Raw genomic sequence first — 20,617 nt, 5'->3', positions numbered from 1 at the left:
CCACGACTGAAATAGTAGCTTGCAACAATAGTCACACAATTTTTTAAACAAAGAAAACAATTATCCTCATTCCAGCAGTATTTTTCTCTTTCATTTCATTGTGTTATAGTTTGGAAAACACAACCTGATGCCTCAGAATAGAAGATAAACTAAACAAAATATCTGCCAACAGATTAATAATGAGCTGTGTTTTGATTACTCAGTCAAATTAAAAACGAACAATACCATTGACCCAGTGGACTCTTATGAAAGTCCAAGTGCACCATGTTTGAACTACGTAACGCTTTAAACTCTAAAGACCACATAAATTCACCAGTTATAGCTATAGTTTTCTCAAATAACCGTAACTCGTGCCCTTAGGTAACTAAATATAAACTTGTGCCCTCACCATGCACAGTTTTCTTATAAAGAATTTTATTGCAAATGTTGTACAGATATCATCAGAGATGTCAAAGAAGATGTTGTGAGTGATGTAATATGTAGGGGTAATTAGCCATGCATGGTGAGGGCCCGAGTTATAGTTGCCTTAGGGCACGAGTTCTAGTTACTTGAAATAACTATAACTGCTGAATTTCTGTGGTTTTTAGAGTTTAAAACGTTACCTTGCTACTAAACATTTCACCTACTTACAACATTACTTCAATCCTTGTCTTTTTCAGTGAATTTCTAGGTTTTTTTAATGTAAAGAAAATAGCCTGGGGGGGAAGCACCAGGTTACCAATAAAAATAACCATGTGTCATCCCACTGGGACCTGGTCCACCACGGGGGTTTTTATAAAAAGTGTGGGAGCCTGTGCTTCTTTCTCTAAAATGTTCCTGCAGATCCTCCAGCAAAATGTAAAATAAAAAAATATTTAAAAAAATTTGGGCCCCAGGTGTGATTCCGTAGGACCCCACCACCAAGTCTAGGGGGTTAGGGTACACCTTCCCTTCCCTCCACTTAGGTCTTATTTACATTTCTTTAAGGACTCAGGACTGCGTTCAGAGTTCTAAAGTGGCTGCCACCACTTCCAGTTTGAGGTGGTGGCAGCCAATCAGGTCCTAGTTTGAGATATGTTAGCTACGCGAATCCTCAGTGGCAAGATATAAACACGTTTTTTTCTTGATGTCTCCAAAACTACTGAATGGGATTTACACCAAAACTCACAAAGTACTCTTTCTGGATCAAAATCTAACTTTTTACCAAATTTGGTGTAAATCCGTTTAGCAGTTTGGGTTGTAGTGTTATTTAAAGACCTATGAAAAAATTAATAGGGAAAAAGTATTTTAGGACCCCCACCTTTTTACTCTGCCTCCGCCTGACGGACCATCCAGAAACTTTCCATGCTCAAAGTAGATAAAAAGTAGCACTTTTTTGGAACTTTTGCAGCAATTCGTTACATGAGGCCAAAGTTATTAACAACAGAAAAAAAAGCATTGATCCCAATTATAACTTCACAGTGGCGACCACCACTAGGATATATATCTCCAAAGAAACACGCACTCCACTCTCTATGGCGTGAAAACACGCCCTACGGCTGATCGTAGTGACAGTCTTTTATTCCCAGCAGTAGATAAAGCATGCATAACATGTTTCGACTCATCAGAACTCTTAATCATATGCAATCCTAGTGTGGTCACATACCAGTTCTTATATAGGTAAACAGTGTAAAAAGATAAAAGCTAAAAATGGAATTTATCAGCCGTAAATATATATACACACACAATTTGTAGCAGTTCCTGTTCTAGTAACGCTTCCTGCGATAATGACACCAAAATGAAGGTATTTTTTTACGCTTATGCTTACATCGTCTGCTTAGTTCTGCCACAGCAAGAGCAGAAGCAGTCCTTCGGGCACTCCTCTGCAGCAACAGTATTCACCTAATGTTTGTGTGTCAAACTCTGTATGCTGTAGTTGCTTATAAATCATGCACTTTACAGTTTTTGTTTGAATTAGAGTCCATTCTCCCGGGTTGTAAGTGCATCGGCCATTAAGATACAGAGTGCCCATGCGTCATTACGCGATGACCATCACTAAACTGGCTGTAACAACCCCTGTCATGTTTGGTATCAAACATGTTGGAATCATATCCCCACACCCTAATTACATTGTGGGAGGTATGATTCCATGCACTGTAAAGCTCCTCCAGGAGGAGGCCCTAAGTGCTCCTGGTACCAGTCTTCCAGGATCGGACAGCAAGCTAGGGCTGCTGCCGACCTGAGACCTGTTTTTGCCCTCTTGCTGCTGAGCCAAGCTCGAGCAGGGGAAGGCAGGACAATAGATATCCTGTTACGGGGAGGTGTGACCACCTCCCAAATACGGTTTAGTGTATTGGGGCCGGGTGGGAGCCCTTGCCAGCACTAGTCAGTCTGCTTGAAGGGCACATTTGGTGCCATCCTTGCATAGACCAGTTTAAACCAGCTCAGGGAGCCACTGGCTCCCGCTCGATCACGAAACTGCACAAAGGATATGGGAGTATACTCCCCACTGTCCGACCCCTTCCCTGGGAGGTAACGCTGAATCGTCCATAACCTTTCCTTAGGGTACTTAAGGGCTTACCTGTAGGTGGGTCTCTAGATTTGTTGTGGGATTAGATTCAGATCAAGCTCTGAGTCTTCCTAACCCTCTGGATATCCTGACTGAGTCGCGTAGAAGGCGTCTGACTGACTGCATCGGACTTCGCCTTGGAACCGAGACTGCAACTGTGAAGACTGGTCTCCTCCTGATCTCTTTGTTCCGCAAGCCTGTTGCACCATCAGTGTCCGTAAACCATACAGGCCCTTTCCAGGTCCAGTGGACATCCAAAGACACCCAAAGAAATTTCTCTTGGAGTGAAGCAGTCGCTCCCTGCATCGGCAGGCACCACAACACAGCTGACCGATTGCTGATCCTGGTCTTCCACTGGATCGATAACACAGGGGACGGTCCTACACCGTCCTCAAAGCCTGCACTGTCTACAGACAGAGTCTGCAGCCAATATCCCTCATCGACACAACCGGAACCACATCCTTGTGCACCACGTTAGTCGGCCGTTGCTAAGGCTGGGCGACTCGTTTCCAGAGATCTTCGGGCCCTGTCGAAGGGTCTTCTTCAACTTCAGTGGGCTCCCATGTTTGCTTGGGGCCTACTCTGATTCACTTGCACTTAGTGAGCCTCTAGGACCTTGCTGGTCTCGACACCGTACCTTTTTCATCCTCTGCCATGTGTTACCGTTGCCAAGGCCTGTTGGTGCTCCCGCTGGACAACAACCCTGCTTGCATGTTCTACTCTTCTTGAAGCCAGGTTTGGATTCCACCGGACACTTTCCACTTCTTCGCCAGCAGCATCTTCCTGAAGTTCTCCACTGAATTTGACGTTGGTTTCCGACACCACTTTGCACCTATGCACCAGGCTTCCCTGGTGTAGGTTGTCTTGTTACTAGGGTATCCACAGGTGGGGTGGCTCTTCAACCTTCTGTCTTTCACGGGGTTCCTTCAGGGTCCACTGAGAAAAGTCAATTTTCTTTAAAATTGCAACCACAAATTACTCATTGACTTAAATTGAATTGAAAATGCAGTCGTATTCCCACTCTGCCAACGGCCTCCGTGGGGTTCCTGGTTTCATACCTCGGGTGGTGCATTGGGTCCCCAGCACTTCTACGTCTTCTCGGTAAAGTCTTGGCTTGGGTGGTGGTTCATATACCACTAATTTAGTATATGGTTGGGTCTCCCTCTGGCGACCACTGCGTATTCCGTGCTACTTACCTGTTTTCTTTACAAAGTTTTGTGAGCATTGTGTGTATCTCCTGGTAAGAGATACAGGTCTATGTGTTAGTGTCTTATAATAAATACATATTTTTATTAATACACTGTGTGGTTCTTTTTCACTTAATCTGTACCAACAATATTACACTCTGGTAAAAAAAAAAAGCTGCTTTACACTCCTTTAGGACTAAGCCTGAAGGCTGCTCTCCACAGCTACCACTTGAGTTTTCTCAGGTTATCGAAGACCACTAAAATCCCCATAAGGGTCGTCTGGATTAGTGCAGGGTGCTACACTTACATAAGTGTACACTATTTATCAAACCAGCTTCTCAAATATTTAAAGGAAAGTAGCAAAACAAACTTACATCCGTGTTTTGGCAAAATTACTAATAATTGGATATTCAAGTTACAGTTTGTTAACATCTAGATTAATGTAATAGTGAAACTGTAACTCCACTGCCCATTAAAAAAATGATTGTAGGGGGGCGTGGCCGAGCGCGAAGCGAGATGGCCGCTTAGTTTGCGAGCTCCGCTCGCCACGGCATTAATCCTTTCACTATCCTGCCTTCCCCCGCTTGCACAAGCTCGGGGCCGACCTGCTGCGGCGTCGGAAGACTTGAGGATTCGTTTGCTGCAACTCCCGAGTCTGGATGGGCCCGGTAACCCTCCTTCCCGATCCTCTTCGCCCAGACCGAGACTGAGCCCGTCCACTGTCCGAGGGGACGGAAGTTGATGCCGGTGGCTGGGTTCACTCGAGTACGCGGCTCTGCAGGCCGGGACACCCGTCGCTCATCATCGCGGGAGGCAGCATTTATACTGCTCAGGCGGCTGTGCTTGACCTGCGCTGCCGAGGATACGGCCGCATTAGGTGATTTTGCATCATCGGCCAGTAAGTCGGTTCCTTTGTTCTTGGGCTGCTTGTTTGGACCGGCTGGACGGACGGAGGGGCGCCATTTTGGGTCGGGTGTAACGCTGCACACACTGGGGCGGACCTGTGTTTCTTTTGCGGACCCCGGTGCCATGAATATCGGCAAACTGGTATGCGGCTGGCGGAACTGCCCGTGGTGATGTGACCCCACACAGCTCAGTGCGACTACTGCATGCGCCTCCTATCAGGCGCCCACGGACAGAGTGGCATGATTGCGGCCATTGCGGTACAGTGGATCACCAGTGTTTACATAGTGTGGTGGCTACCCGTATGTTACCTTTATCACTAGCTCATAGACCGGGCGCGATTGTGTGACCTGCTGACGCCGGCTGAGGCGGACGCTATATTGAGTACAAGTGAGTCTGTGCCGGCCGTGCGCTATGGAACCCACGGTTCGGGACCTTGTTGCTGCCCTGGGATCCCTCCGCCTTGCCTGGATGAGGGAGGGCAGGAAACTCGGGCGTAAACTGGACGCCATTCCTGCTCTATCGACTGCTGAGGACTTCGACGGTCCAAGGGAGAGTGCTGCCACTAGTGATTTCCCACTGGCACTGGATGTACCTGACGAATGCCTACAGATGGCTCTGCGGGGGGCCCTGCCTAGTGTTAGGGACGCGTTTAGGTCGACTGACTGTGTGCATGAGACATTGGGGCCCGACACTGGCGAGCAGATGGATTGTCTTCTTCACGCTGCTTCTTTGCCCGTCCACTCCACGCTGCTTGTACTGTGTCGTGACTTGGGAATTTGGCACGGTTCCTTCCTGCAGCGCCACCGCGTTTGGAATGGTGGTCTTCTCGGCCCCCTGCTGTTGGAGTTTCCCAAGAAGTTGGTTCTGCTTTGTTTGCCTGACTATCCTGACTGTCTGGAGTTGAACTGCGTTGCTAAATATCAGTGGCTGCGCATTGACGGCAGGGTCAAGGTGGGCCAGGGGTGAACTTTTCTTCCTTGGTTTGCAGGATGGATACCCGGTTTGCTAATGAGCTAAGGACGCTTTTCTGATCTGCGATATGCCGCATTTATTGTTTGGTGATCTGTGGGTCTTTTTGTGTTCGAACCTGAGCTACTATGTGTAAGGGGGGTAGGGGGGGCATTTGGTATTCATGATTTTCCCCCGTTTCTTCCCTATCATTGGGACTCTTTGGGGGGACGGGCACGTTAGTTGGGGGGTGGGCCGTAGCCTCTTCGACGTGCAGGGTGGGGGGCTGGTGCGGTGGGGATTTTGGGTTTCCTTATTCTTTGCTCTATGGCCTTATCTTGCTTATGTCTTCTTTCTACATTTCGGGTTCGTTTTGAGGGCGACAGGCACGCTGCTAGGGGGGGATAGGCCGTAGCTTCTGCAGGGGTGCAGGGTGGGGGGTTGGGGGTTGGGGTTCTTGTTTTGTTTTCCTTAGTTACTATGGACCTTTTCTCCTCCTTTCTCTCTTTTGTGTCTTCTTTTCTTTGTCTTTCTCTTTCTTATTTCCTTTGGATCGATATGCTGGGTTAGTGGGATGCCCTCGCTGTTCTCCGCTTCCTGCGGTCCTGTGGGAGGTATCGGGGTTGCCTATTGTGCCGGGATGGACGATGGCTGGTGTGTTGCTTACATGGTTTTTTGCCTACTTACTGATAGCCTTTGCACCAATATTCTGAAAACGTTTGCTGTCCGACTGCTCTGTTATAAGCCTTGCCCACTCGGTACTCCCTGCTAGATTGTTCGGCTGTTGATCCTTTACATTCTATATATTTTAAAAATTAACCTTAATTCCTCCTGTTACTCAATAGACGCTCTGGTTATAGTGTACCTTGCTATGCTTGCTAATTATATCGATGTGCTATTGAGTTGGCGTAAATTTGCTAATGTGCTTTAAGTCGTAGCCGAGGCCGGCCAGGTGGTTGTAGGCCCGTAACTGTTTGCCGAAATTGTGCAATAAAGGTTTTCAAAAAAAAAAAAAAATGATTGTACACCATAGCCAGTAAAAGATCCATTCACAGAAAATAGCTCAAACCCTCAATGGATAGCAAAACAATCACATTATGGGAAGGGATGAAGGATAACGGGTGGGACGAAGGAGAGACATGGATACTCCAAAAAAAACAGTCATCACTTTAATGTTTATTTAGCCAATAGCGGAAAGATGATACAAGTGATGAGACCGCTACAGCTCAATCACTACAAGCTGTTCGGTTTACTATCATCCAAACCACTAATCCAGGTTTTCCTTTGTTAACTCAAGTTACTTCCATTAGTACATCTGCATGTTATATCGGGCACAATAAAGTTACAAGCATTAGCCTCGAAAAACAGCAATAGGAGTAAATCATTCTTGATGGTCTTGTTCAACGTAAGGCACCTGTGAAGGAGCTGAAGTGAACCTCTGAATAAAAGACCGCAAGAGCAGCTGATTTGATGCATCACAGAAACACTCCATCCAATAAAGAAGAGACAGTTTTATATGATCGATCAGATAGTCCGGTCGCTTTGGAAACCACTACATTTAAGAGGCAGCATTAAAACAATCTGCAAGGCTACAGATAAAGAAACCCAGTTACAATCCTACTCTACCCAAAGTGCCTCCAGCTGTTCAAGTTCAGAGACATGCAAACATATTAAACAAATTAAGGGCGTGTTTACAGTACAGGTACTATTTATTGCATCGGGTAAATACAGATATCCTGGGGTTTGTTATTTATTAGGTGCGATAAATAGCACCGATTACGAGTTATTGGTAATTAACTTGTGGATTTTGGTGTTTAACACAATAAAATCTGCATGGTGCTGTAAATATCGTACACATTTCCCCTGTTACATTTCGGCAACTGTAACAAATGTTGGGTTATTTAATGTATCTGATAATTATCGGATGCGTTATATAAAACCAATTTCTAAATTCCATCCTATGCATAAACAGGGGTGTACGCATGGGACTGAATTAACTGGCCAACTTTTAATCAGGGCCTATGTCTTGGAGACTCTGAGCACAGCTGTCATACAACATAACTCTCTTACTTTGAGAATGGCAACTTTTGTTTATATGATGAAAACTTGTATTGTGTTGGAGTGCCATCATAGACACACTGAAGGCTACAAAGCACTGAGCAAGATAATCAAGCTTTAAACTAATTTAGTCAGTCACAGTTCAACAATGTAATAAGCAAGGATCCATCAGGCAAGTAGCAATCATCAGCACTGTAGAGGCCATGGTAGTTATGTTTACTATGAATCAGGGTAAGAAGCTCAATAGAAATACCAAAATGAACAGCAGTTGTTATGCTAGGGAGGAATGTGGAACACGCTGCTTAGAGTGACATTGCTACAGTTTGCGCTATCCTTTTCCAGAGTTACCATTCATCTGCTGTGTGTCAGAAGAGTGGATTTACCTCTTGTAATGGCCGAAACAAATAGGGATTCCACAGAGGGCTCCTCTGTCAAAAATATGAGATTCTGGTCTGGGGACTCAAATGTCCTACGCTCCCTCTGAAATAGCACTACACTTCCGTGGTGTATTCCAGAATTTCTGCTAATACAGGCATTGACTATCTTAAGTGAGGTATATTCTAAAAAGTCTTAAACATATCTTAAGCTTCCACTTGTATCAGTTTTTGCCACTCTTTTGTGGAAGATAACCACATTGTCAAACTGGGAAATTTGACAGGATGAATTCTGAACAGTGAGGAGCATATGCCATCGATTTTGAGACGACTAGTTTTATCCGGAGTATCATTTTGGTTAAGGCTACTCCTTGTAGGACAAAGCTTGCTTCGACAAGGGGCAATGGTTCCAGAGTTCTGCCTTTACGAGCTCTACAAGCCCGGATTATAGTGACCTGTGCTCTCTTTCTCCTCTTATCTTTCATTCTTAGTGAACACTGGACATCAAACACATAGTTTCTGTGTGGGATGCACTGGGGTCCTAGTGATTTCTGCTACGTTATGAGGTGCAGGAACTACACCCCTGTTTGCTCTTGTAGGAACTTGTGAAAAAAGGTTCCTTTTTATTACACAAAAGGCTCAGCCTGGAACTCAGGTAAGCTGCTTCTCTGTTCCCTCCAGCTCTTCAATGGCATCTCTAGACATATATCATGCTCTATAATGAAGGAGAATCTGGCAGGTAAACGCATAGATTGGGTTTTCCCTCCTGAGACTCCAGCAGGGACAATTGAAAAAAAGAGCAGATATGAAGGTTGAAGAGGACAGATGCGGAGAGATTCTTCTTGTTAAATGCGAGAAACACAAACTTTCTAATTTCAGGCAAAAAAAATTGAATATGGAAATGTTAAGATGACAAGTGAAGTCAGATGTTTGCCTCAAAATGCTTTGAATAGTGAACAAGCTTATAAAAGGCACTGCTATATTCAGAGACTTTTGACTTCAAAGGAGGAAAAATGAAATGCCTGACACTGATGAGTGGAGTCAGTTCTACAATTTAAGTATTATTGTACATGGGCACCATTTCCTGCTTCTGCTTCATTTTCCTCCTTATGAGGGAGAAATAAAGAGGGCATTGTAACCAAATGCATTTCATGATGTAACTGTTTTAACAATAGTTTTCTTTAAAATAAAAGAGACAAATATTACATCTCCAACGAGCATGTTGTCTTTAGGAGATCATTAAAAAAAATATTTTAAATTAAAGTATACACCAGAGTGCCACACGTGGATTATATGATGAACCGCAAAATGCAGGAACCGCTTGCTTCTGCAAGATAAAATACACGTCCAGCAAATTCAAGGATACCATACAATTCCTCGTCTACAGCAGAAAGAATCTGGTCAGTATATTGAATTTCCCTTCTGAGGAAAGGTGTTCGGGAACCAAAGATCTAGGATCAGTCTCAGTCATCACCTTTCTTGGGGCATCAATAAGGTACCAGGAGTACCAATAAATTACTGAGGAGGCCTTCTCATTCAACCTCTCTATTGCCCTTTTGGTCACTTTCTTGGACAGCATGCAAGCATATTTCAGCTGAAGTCCGGGCAAAAACCAGAGGAACATGAAAAGGGACGGCATACCGATTTTGAAATTCATCCAAGACCCATTGGCTTGAGATAAGTGCATTCCAGCAGGGCAGATGAGGAGGAGAAGGACTACTGCTCTTCCCAATGACCTAGCCGCTGCCACCACCTCATCTCCTGAAGCTGTGAAAGGGCAGCATGGCCTTGAGTACAGGTTGAGAAGATTGTCTCTGGCAATAGGCAAGGCCTAAAGAGTATCCATAACATTCCCAGTACAGCTGGTGAAATTGGCAGGCCGGAGATATAAGCCTAAAAAGCTCCAAGGTAAGTCTGTTTTTTCTCCAAAGAGCCTGGAGCCATTAAATGACATATCCATCAGGGACATCTGCACATCTCCTGGTGACTATAGCACGGTCAACCCAGTCAAAGTTATTTAAAACAGCTAGTTAAATGTTCTTTTCTCCATCCTGTCCATGATGAACCATCTGAGCAAACAAGTTGCAAAAATCCACAGATAGATTGGTGAAGATCTCTGTTGTCACGTACTAGTGGGCCTGTATACCATTCTAAAAGGTAAAGTGCATTAAAGAACCTAAAAGCAAACCTGATAGAGGAGAAGACTCTTTCCCAATGTATCAAGGGTGCTCTGACTCCCTAACGACAGACCCGTGGGACAGCTATTATCTTACTGCTTACTTGCTAACCTGTAGGACTAGGCTTTACAATGTCGGATGCAGAGTCAAGAAGGCTGGTTCCACCGGGGCAGGTCTACAGCAATTATCAATACGTTTGCTTACTGACAAGCTCTGTGGGAGGCTTGAATCATGCCTCCATCAAAGCCTCCAACAGAGCCTCTTTGACAAACAGCAATGGTACAAAAGTTGTAGGACCTCGCTGTAAAGTTTCTGTGATTAAATTTACCTTAGCATCTACAGTGGGCAATTAAAATCCTAGAACCTCTGCGAACAATCACTCTAAAGAAAGAGCTTTATTTGGTGTGTGGGGTGCCCAATGGAGAGTCCCTCAGTCACACCAGCGGTATCAAGGCCACTAACACGTCGAAGGTGTTAATACAAAGCAGCATCAGTGTAGTGAGGATAGAGTAAATTGTTCGCGTCTTTGTCATCTTTATTATGGGGAACAAATTGAATGACCTGTTCAGTCATTTGTAATAGTGGTGTGGAGGCAACAACATCATTGTGAACTCTTCTAGGACTAGGAGCATGTCCTCAGTAGTTTTGTACAGAGACAACAGCCCAGATCTAGTCGATCTTGGCTCTGGACATGAACAACAAGTTACTTACCTTTGGTAACGATGTATCTTGTGGAGACATATTTTAGTTGTAGATTCTTTAACTTAGAATATCCCCCAGGTGTCAGTTTGGATCCTGAGATTTTCAAGAGCAGTACCCCTGTGCATCGGTACGTGGCGTCAGTAGTCTCCGCGTTGGTCGTGGACGCGGAGATGATGTTGCAGGACCTATATAGGCGTAGCCCATGCGTGCTGACTTCAGTTCTTAACCCCAGAAGCGCAGAGTCACGAAAGACACAGACCACTAGACAACAACGCCCACAACAGCAAGGAACTTTTCAACATCGTCAAGGAATTTTCCAATCCCTCGGCCAACTCCAACGACATCACCCCCTCTCAAGCCCTCTGCGACTCCCTAGCCTCATTCTTCCACAACAAGATTGCAGACATCCACAACAGCTTCGACAACCAACCCGGAAACCAACCCACCCTACCATTTGCTGAACATTCTCCCCCCGTGAACACCCTTAACGACTGGAACCCAATCTCCATTGAGGACACAATCCGTCTGATGAATTCCATCCACTCAGGATCCCCCACAGACCCATGTCCTCACCACATCTTCAACAAAGCAGACTCCGTCATAGCACCACACCTCCGAAACGTCATCAACTGCTCCTTCAACTCCGCCACCTTCCCGGAAGACTGGAAACACGCTGAACTCACCGCCCTTCTGAAAAAACCCACAGCGGACCCCACCGAACTCAAAAATTACCGCCCCATCTCGCTCCTTCCATTCCCGGCCAAAGTCATCGAGAAAGCTGTCAACAACCAGCTCGCCGCCTTCCTCGAAGCCAACAAATCCCTCGACTCCTCACAATCCGGCTTCCGAGCAAAACACAGCACTGAGACCGCCCTCATCGCAGCAACAGACGACATTCGAACTCTACTGGACAATGGAGACACAGTCGCCCTCATCCTCCTCGACCTCTCCGCAGCCTTCGACACAGTCTGCCATAGCACCCTTCTACAGCGCCTCAGAAACATCGGAATACAAGGAAAAGCACTTGAATGGATCACCTCCTTCCTCACTGGAAGAACACAGAGAGTCCGCCTTCCACCATTCAAGTCCGAGGCCACTGAAGTCATCTGTGGCGTACCACAAGGATCCTCACTCAGTCCCACCCTCTTCAACGTATACATGAGCCCCCTCGCGGCCATCGCACGCCAACACAACCTCAACATCATCTCCTACGCGGATGACACCCAACTGATCCTATCACTCACCAAAGACCCCAACACCGCCAAAACTAACCTACACGAAGGAATGAAAGAAGTTGCCGAATGGATGAAACAAAGCCGTCTGAAACTGAACTCAGACAAAACAGAAGTCCTCATCTTAGGTACATCCCCCTCTGCCTGGGACGACTCCTGGTGGCCGGAAGCCCTCGGAAAAGCACCCATCCCGACAGACCACGCACGGAACCTAGGCGTCATCCTGGATTCTTCACTCTCAATGAACAGACAAGTCAGCGCCGTATCCTCTTCCTGCTTCAACATTCTTCGCATGCTCAGAAAAACATTTCGCTGGATCCCCACCGAAACAAGGAAAACAGTCACCCATGCTCTGGTCACGAGCCGACTGGACTACGGAAAAACCCTCTACGCAGGCACTACCGCTAAACTCCAGAAGAAACTCCAACGAATCCAAAACGCCTCAGCCAGGATCATATTAGACATCCCACGCAACGAACACATCCCTGGTCACCTTAAAGACCTCCATTGGCTACCCGTCGAGAAGAGGATCACTTTCCGACTGCTAACCCACGCACACAAATCACTCTACGACATCGGACCAGAATGCCTCAACTCGCGACTGTCCTTTTACACCCCCTCCCGCCAACTACGTTCTTCCAGCCAAGCCCTCGCCACGGTACCTCGCATCAACAAGACCACCATGGGAGGCAGATCCTTCTCATACCTGGCTGCTAAAACATGGAACTCACTCCCCGCTTACCTTCGCCTTACCCAGAACCACCTAGCATTCAGAAAGCAACTTAAAACGTGGATATTTGACAAGTAATCCTCCTCCCCTCTCTAAGCGCCTTGAGACCCTCTGGGTATGTAGTGCGCTATATAAATTCTCTGACTTGACTTGACTTAGGAGAGTTCCTATGGGCAAAGCACTACGCTCGCATAGTTTACGAAGTTTGCGCAACTTCGCACTACGCGAACTGCACATAGCACAGTGCGAACACGCGTAGCGCAGCAGCCATTTTTTGCTTGCTCGCGACCCTCAACGTCAAGTTGGCGACCGCGAGCAAGCAAAATGACATCCTGGCGAGACTTTTTCCTCATTCGCGATCAAGAACATCAAGTTGCCGATCCCGAGTGTGGAAAATAAACCTCCCAGCGAGATTCTCAACGCGGGGAGGTCTGGTTTCTCATTGCGAGTGGTCTCATATGCTCGCGTCCGCTCGTGATGAGAAACTACCAGTCCGCGTAGAGAAAGCTGCAGCTGCAGCTCGAGTAAAAATCTCTTCGAGCGGCAGAAAACTACAGCTTGCACTGTGCAAGATGCCGTTTTCAATGATTGCACAGTGCCGGATGCTTGTCCACACTGTGCAATCATTGAAAACAGCATCTTGCACAGTGCGGACAGGGTACTACGCAGTTCGCGTAGTGCACTTCGCGTAGCTACGCGTAGCACTACTTTGCGAACTACGCCCAGCCCGAAATCAGTTTGCAGAGCAGGGAGGATGGGTGTGGTGGTAAGGAAGCTACAGCTAATATATGTCTCTACCAGATACATAGTTACTGAAAGTAAGTAACTTGTTCATCTGATAGAGACTATTAGTTGTTTACCTAAGAATAAATATCCCATTGAAGAGTTGATCATCCACCTGGAAGTCTTTGGTATGGTCAAGATAGAAAGACAACACACGTTTTAGATCCAAGCGGTGGAGTCTCTCATCCTCTTTGGGGGGATACGGGGAGGGTAAAATGTGGGCAGAGGAATGGATTGTCCCACATGAAAGGATGTGGCCACTTTAGGGAGTAACAAAGCTTTTGTACGAAGCACCACTTTTTACGGATGGACAGACAGATAAGGAGGTTTGGAAGATACAGCCTGAAGCTTGCTAACTCTGCGAGCAGAGGTAATGGCAATAAGAAAATAGCCTGAGAGGGCAATTAAAAAGAGGCTCGAAGAGAGCGCACATAAAAAAAGTCAAGACTAAATTCAAATCCCACTGGGGCATTATGAAAGAGGACGGAGGAAACAAGTGAGTAAGGCCCTTAAGGAACCAATTCACAATGGGAGACCTGAACAAGGAAGGCGGATTTGGAAGTCTCAGAAAGGCAGCGATAGCTGCAAGATAACCCTGAAGGGAACCCAAAGCAGAGCCCAGTTGGGCTGGGTTGGGTTGGGCATACAGAAAGTATGTACAAGAGAACCTCGGAAAGAGGGGAAGAAAGGGGATCAACAGCCTTTGCGGTGCACCATGCCACAAATTTGTTTCCTCTAGAGGCGTATACCGATTTAGTGGAGGGACGCCTGGCTGCCAAGATGACTTCACAGACTTCGGGTGGAAGGTCGAAAGCGGTCAACTGCCTCTGCTCAATCTCCACACAAGGAGGATGAGACAGGAGCGGCAGAAGGTTGGTATGGAGACCGGACTCCACCAGAGACCAGACGCCTCTGATCTCTGCCTCTCCGAGGTGGCCGCCCCATCCCAGGAGTGACGCATCTGTCACCACTGTTAGATCTGATTGGGGAAGAGTGAGGGATCTGCCTCTGACCCAATCTTGATTCATTAGCCACCACTGCAGTTATTGCACAGTTCCCTTCAGAATCTTGATGCAGTCAGAAAGATTCCCCTGATTATGTGCCCACAGGCACTTTACATTATTTTTGCATTTGTCACCCCGAGTGGGTCAGGTATGCCCAGACGTGGGTCCCGCGCTCTCCATGCCACTGAAGTCAAGCTATCTTGGCTGAAGAGGGGTGAAACCCCGAAAGCGGTCCTAGGATGCTTGTTTCCAGTCCAGGGAGGACCTGGCACTTCGGGCGGACTGTTCCCATTGGGTACAGGGTCGAGACTGATTTGCATATGGCTGGGTTCAAACTGGAATGGCATGGGAAGCAAAAAAATGATGGATTTAGGCCCAGATCTCAGTACTGGGTTGAATGTATTACATTGTTATGCATTCTGTCCATCAATTGTTCTTTTGGCATTTGTCACCCCGAGTGAGACGGGTATGCCCAGACATGGGCCCAGTGCTTTTCATGCCACTAGAGTCAAGCTATCCTGGCTGATGAGGGGTGAAACCCCAAAACCGGCCACTCGGAGCATGACTTTGGCTTGTGGTCGCGCTCCAGGCATTAGAGGCACATGACATGCAGATTCATTACGCATATTGTCCAATGACAGGAGCCGCAGGGCTTGAAGCCAGTCCTACGCTGGGACATCCTCAACGCACCAGGAGACCAAGACTCAAAAAAGAAGAAGTCGACAAAAGTTGAAAAAGGGCTATCCAAAAAATAACCAAGTGGTAGCTCTCTAGAGATCTGTGCTTAGGAAAAAGAAATAACGGACATCGCGCATGGGCAGTGTTTATAGAGGTCCTGCGAAGTCATCCCGGCGCCCACGACGCAAACAACTGATGCAGAGCGGATCAATGCCACCTACCGATGCAAGGGTTCTACTGTTGAAAAATCTCTGGATCCAGACAGACGCCTGGGGAAAATTCTTAGGTAAGGAATTCTACAACTAATAGTTTCTATCAGATACCGGCATCAAAATCAGAACCAGAACTTCTGGAGTGGAGTCGGGCGCCAAACTGGCTCAAACTAGTCTGGCCTCGGCCAAAGATGTGGAGGAGAGATTAGGCGCCATTATGGGATGAGGCGAGATTGGGCGCCAGTATGGGATAAGTCAAGGGTGTAATGAAAGTTGGCACCAGGGAGGCACTTGCCAGGCTAAGTCCGGTTGAGTCCCCTTCTTACCGGGGGGACTCCATCATCCACAAAAGGTGCATCATCACCTCCTTTCAGATCCCAACCTGCTGAAGAGTCGATACTGCCCTGCAAAATTCAGAGCGCATTGGCCTCCACTGTGTAATGGGATTGGAATCAGATGGTGACGGTGCAGTTGTATCTTTAGGACGCCAATCCTTCCCAGGAGCAGCAGGAAAGAGTGGAGTCTCACCAAACTTTTGGCTGCTTCGCAGAGACTGGTCTTTTGACTTTGTCTTGGACCTACCGAAGGATAGCGACCAGAGCCAGAACCTGAATCAGGACTTCAATAGTCAACAACCTTGCTTCTTGTATAAGGCGAGGTACACCTTTGCTCCACAGACACATAGCATAGCATTGCATTGCATCAAAAAGCCAGTTATGTTGTGCATATTCGTGATGACATCCATTTCTGCAGGTGCGGCATAGAACAATCTTCAGAGGTGACACTTTCCCTATTCAGTTAGACGATTTTTCAAACTCCATGAATACAGACAAAGTTTGAGGGTGGAGCGGAGGATTCACATCAAAAGTGTTGGGGAAAAAAGAAATAACATCAGCCAGTAGGGGTGATGCCTATATATGGCTCCACATTGTCACTGCCAGGCGTTTACCATAGGGGTCTTTACAGCTACCACCACCCTGTGTCGATGCTTACAGTCATTAACAGCAGTAGTGCAGCATTACCCTTTAAGATATTGACAGCTAGATGCAGTTACTGTTGTGGAAATTCTCCCTGTCCAGGAATGTGTCTGCAGTTTGTTTTTTAATAATATTCACATCAGAGCTCTGGGAGACTAGTGATGTATTTTAATGCCTGCGCTGTAGTCTTATTCGACTCCTATATGAAAGACCTCAAGTCTGTTTCACTGTTCATTCTTGAGAGAAGTACTCACATTACCTGGATTTGGATCACAGTGCCCCAAAGCATCTGTCATTATCATGTGGTTCTGCTATCCTTGATCCTCAATCTCTATATTTGAAAGAACTGTACCCCACTTGTTACCTTTAAGAAACCCAGAAGCAAGTTATGTACTAGGCAACCAACAGGGAATCTCCCGTCTTCCATTCATTTGGAACAGGGCTGGCAAACAAGGTTATACTTTTTAAAACTAAGTACTGCTTTCCACTGGGTCTAAATAACAGTGAGGTTATTGTGATTGACTTTACTTCTAGCTGAGCGGAACTAGCGATATTGTATTTGTCAGCATCTTTGAATGTAATCATTCAGATGGTGTGTTTGTCGCAATACAAGTGTTTTGAAACGGACTGCCTTACAAGTGTGTTAGGTGGAAGAGAGTGGGCACAGGTTCCCAAGTTTTTCCACTTAATTCTGCCCATTATATGGCTCCTGAGGGAGAAAGAACGTGGGCATGGGGGTGTGTATGTCTCTCACGAGAACATCATACAGAGACTTGATCCAACGCTAACAGCATCCTACTGTTAACTCTGTACCACCACAAAAAACTCAAGTTTGAACTGTACACATCATCAGAACATGGGGTAAACAACTGCCAGTTTAATGACCCTCTCGTAAAAGAAATGGCATCAATCTTTCTCAGTAGCTTTTGTTTCTCCCAGCAATGTACAGGAGTTAAAAGTATCCAGGTACTCAACAAATAATAATCACTGGATTATAAAGAGGAGGAAAGAAAGAAAGGATTAATGCTGGACGAGGAAATATTTAGTGGTCTGCAAGCTAAAGGATAACACTGCAATTACAACTCATGCATTGTGGACCGGGCTGCCAGAAGGGAGTGGGGGGAGATTAAAATGTTAGGATTCACTTACTGTGTCGCTTTCCTCATCCGAGGCAGAGGGAACCGGAGCAGTATAGTGAAGGGGAGAGTACACCCAGCTCCGGTCATCAGGGGGCTGTTCAAGATGTAAGGGCCGCACGCAGTTCAGGAAGAGCGGCAGTAGCGGTGGCAGCACAGCAGTAAGCGAGGCAAAGAAGAAAAAAAAATAGAAGAAAAAGAAAAGGGAAAGAAAAAAGGAGTAGGAAACTTCAAGCAGAGGAAACAATAGAACACCTAAAGAAAAGGATTGGTGCTGTACTGTTTAGGAAGATTGCAGAGAAATTAAACTAAATAGAACCAGAGTGGATCTGGTGAGAGACACAAATATCTGTGGCTTGCTAAAGGGAAGTGCACAAGCAAGCATGCTCTGAACAGATTTCTGTTGTGTGTGAGACAAAATCTATGCACCATTTAGTCATTCTAGTTCTTTACACACTTGATTTAGGGGAAATGGAGATTACTCACTATTGCCGGGATGAAAGTATATAGGCAGAACATGGAATGGATAACAGATTCAGGGAGACGATGGAAAGACAATGAAATGAGCTGACCCACACCACTTGTAGCAACACCCACATATGACCTGAATGATACCACAGGGATAAAAAAAAGTTGAGAATGGTAATAGATAGTTAAGGCTTTTAAAGGTATCCTCATAGAAATTCCAAAAGACTGTCAACAGATTGTGTCTGTTAAAAAACCCCATCTGTAAGGGATGAGGAGAAGCTGTAGACTATCAGTTTTTTAAAATGTATGCGTGAGGAAAATGTAGAATGGACTCTAGTGATCTATAACTAAATTGCACCTCAAGCAGTTAGTGTTTCAACGCAACCTACTTGGAAAACCACAAATAGTGGTTATCATCTATGAGCTAAAATGAAAGATAAAAAAAGAAAAATGCTGCAAAATGTCACACCAGAGTAACTAATAGCATCAGGACCTCAATGCCCATTATGAGTTCCACTAACAGAACTATAGGACACATTTCAGGCAGACTACAGGACAACTTACATAGCATCCAGAAATCTTTTTCAGGTGTAATGGCTGTATGAATGGCATGAAGGCGCTGGGGCAGAACGACGACTCCAAAAGTAATACAAAATACACCAATTTGGATTACTATGGTAGTGCCAGAGGACTGTAATAGTGAAAAACGTTTTGTTTACACTACCATGAAACAGCACAATCATTGGTAGCAAGAACCCTGTAAACATGGTTATTTGTTATTACAAGTACAGAGCAAATGCTGGGAAAAGTGAATCCTTCTTTTCTCTTGAAGAATCACTCTAGAAGATACTTAGTGCATCTCAGACGGGTCAGAAAATGCAGACTTCGCATTGGTGACCATTTGTGGACGCCTATATCTTTAATGATGGAATGAATCCACAATCCATGACAGCCTGTCATCCAATGAGAAAGTGCAGTTTCTCAATGGAAGATATCAAAAATATGGGTTGTCCTTGGGGCATAAAGAGAACAATATTTCTGGAAGATCTCCATTCTCGGACTGTCGTTGAGCTGTTAAAACCAGAATGCTGTGTGGGTTCGTCAAGGCATTTTTGCTAAGCGGTGGGCACAAATTAAGTCATACTCAATGCCATTGAAATTCGCCTCGTCTAGGGAAATCTACTTTTACAAAGCCAAGGAAGGGAAACTAGTGGATCTACAGGTAATTAGATCATACAGCAAGAGCCTGAGAGGGGCCTGCAATAATATATAACCTTGCATCTTTTGAATGCTGACTCAGGATTGGCCCCACCCTGTCTCTCTCAGGAGGATGGATGTTCACTTACAGAGGTAGTGGAAAATGAGGAGGCTCGGAGTCTGCGCAGACGAGGGGAGTAAATCCAGTACCTCCCATCAGTGAACTAAACCACACCAGAGCACGTGTGAAAAGAAAGGAAACATAGGTAAAAGAATGGAATGAAAAGGATAACAAGACAAAAGACGCTGCCCATGCACTGTTTGCACTCCTCATATGCAACATACAAACACACATACAAACACCTCCCTCGTCCTACTCCCTTAGACTCCAGAGACTAGTGTCCTCAGTAGGTCAAGATAAATACAAGCAGCTCTTCACCTTTGTACTTAGTTTTCCAGTTTTACAAATCTTATAGTATATTACACATTCTGGCTTGGAGAAGATAAACTGTGCTCTGCTTTGTAACCCACAAACACAAGAGTTTGATCTGCAAAGAAGGGACAGACATGGCATATAAAACAAGCCACCATTTTCTGGCCGCTCAACTTTCCAGTATATATTCCCACTGTCCAATCTCAGACAAACTGTGACCACTGTGGCTTGCAGTGAGACTTCAATTCACTTCCAAGGACTGCTATCAAACCAACGTTCAGCTTGGCCACCGGAGGATATTGATGTACCAGTGCCAACATACACCTGCTGGGGAACAACTAGGACGCAGAAGGTAGAGGAGACTGGCAAGACTTCTCCAATCAAGGCACCCACCTCATTTAAAATCACTACAGGCAATGTTTCCAGTCATGAACCTTTGTGTGATCATAAAATGCATTCTGGTTGTTGTAGTTATTTTTCTCTTCCATTGAACTAATTGAGACTAATGAACCCGAAAAAAATTATTTGTTGGTGAAAAGGTCCAGAATGGAGAAATGTGTCCGTAATGGCCTGGAGTGATATGGTGACCGCAGCTCCAATAGATGGAGAATTTAAACTTTGATACCTTGCACAAGCCTATCTCAAACAACAACAACAAGAAGAAACTGACCAAACACGTTCTGTTGATACCCCTGACAAGTCCTCTGCATTGCTGTTACAACAGATAGAGATCTGAGAAACAACAAACTGCAGGACAAACAGATTGCTCTGTGATAGAATTATTATGTACAATCACAGATATGAAATTTAATGCACGACACAGAGAAAGAACTCATCAACTCAGCAATTGATGTATGTGGAGTGTCACAAGAAAGTGTAGAACTAAAA

At 45.6% G+C, this 20,617-nt stretch overlaps 1 protein-coding gene across 2 annotated transcripts in view; it reads right to left on the bottom strand.

Moving 5' to 3' along the window:
- Positions 1-20,617, bottom strand: part of PIP5K1C (phosphatidylinositol-4-phosphate 5-kinase type 1 gamma) — a 185,991-nt gene that overhangs the window by 6,147 nt on the left and 159,227 nt on the right. Inside the window, exon 17 of one of the 2 annotated variants that reach the window (XM_086947108.1) lies at positions 17,645-17,728. The exons of the other annotated variant lie outside the window; for it this stretch is intronic. Coding sequence (XP_086803234.1) covers positions 17,645-17,728 — 84 coding nt within the window. The remainder of the gene's footprint in view (positions 1-17,644; positions 17,729-20,617) is intronic. 2 annotated transcript variants of the gene reach the window in all.

Source organism: Lissotriton vulgaris, chromosome 12 (genome assembly GCF_964263255.1).
Source record: "Lissotriton vulgaris chromosome 12, aLisVul1.2, whole genome shotgun sequence".
NCBI lineage: Eukaryota > Metazoa > Chordata > Amphibia > Caudata > Salamandridae > Lissotriton > Lissotriton vulgaris.
This window is presented reverse-complemented; position numbering and strand designations above follow the sequence as displayed.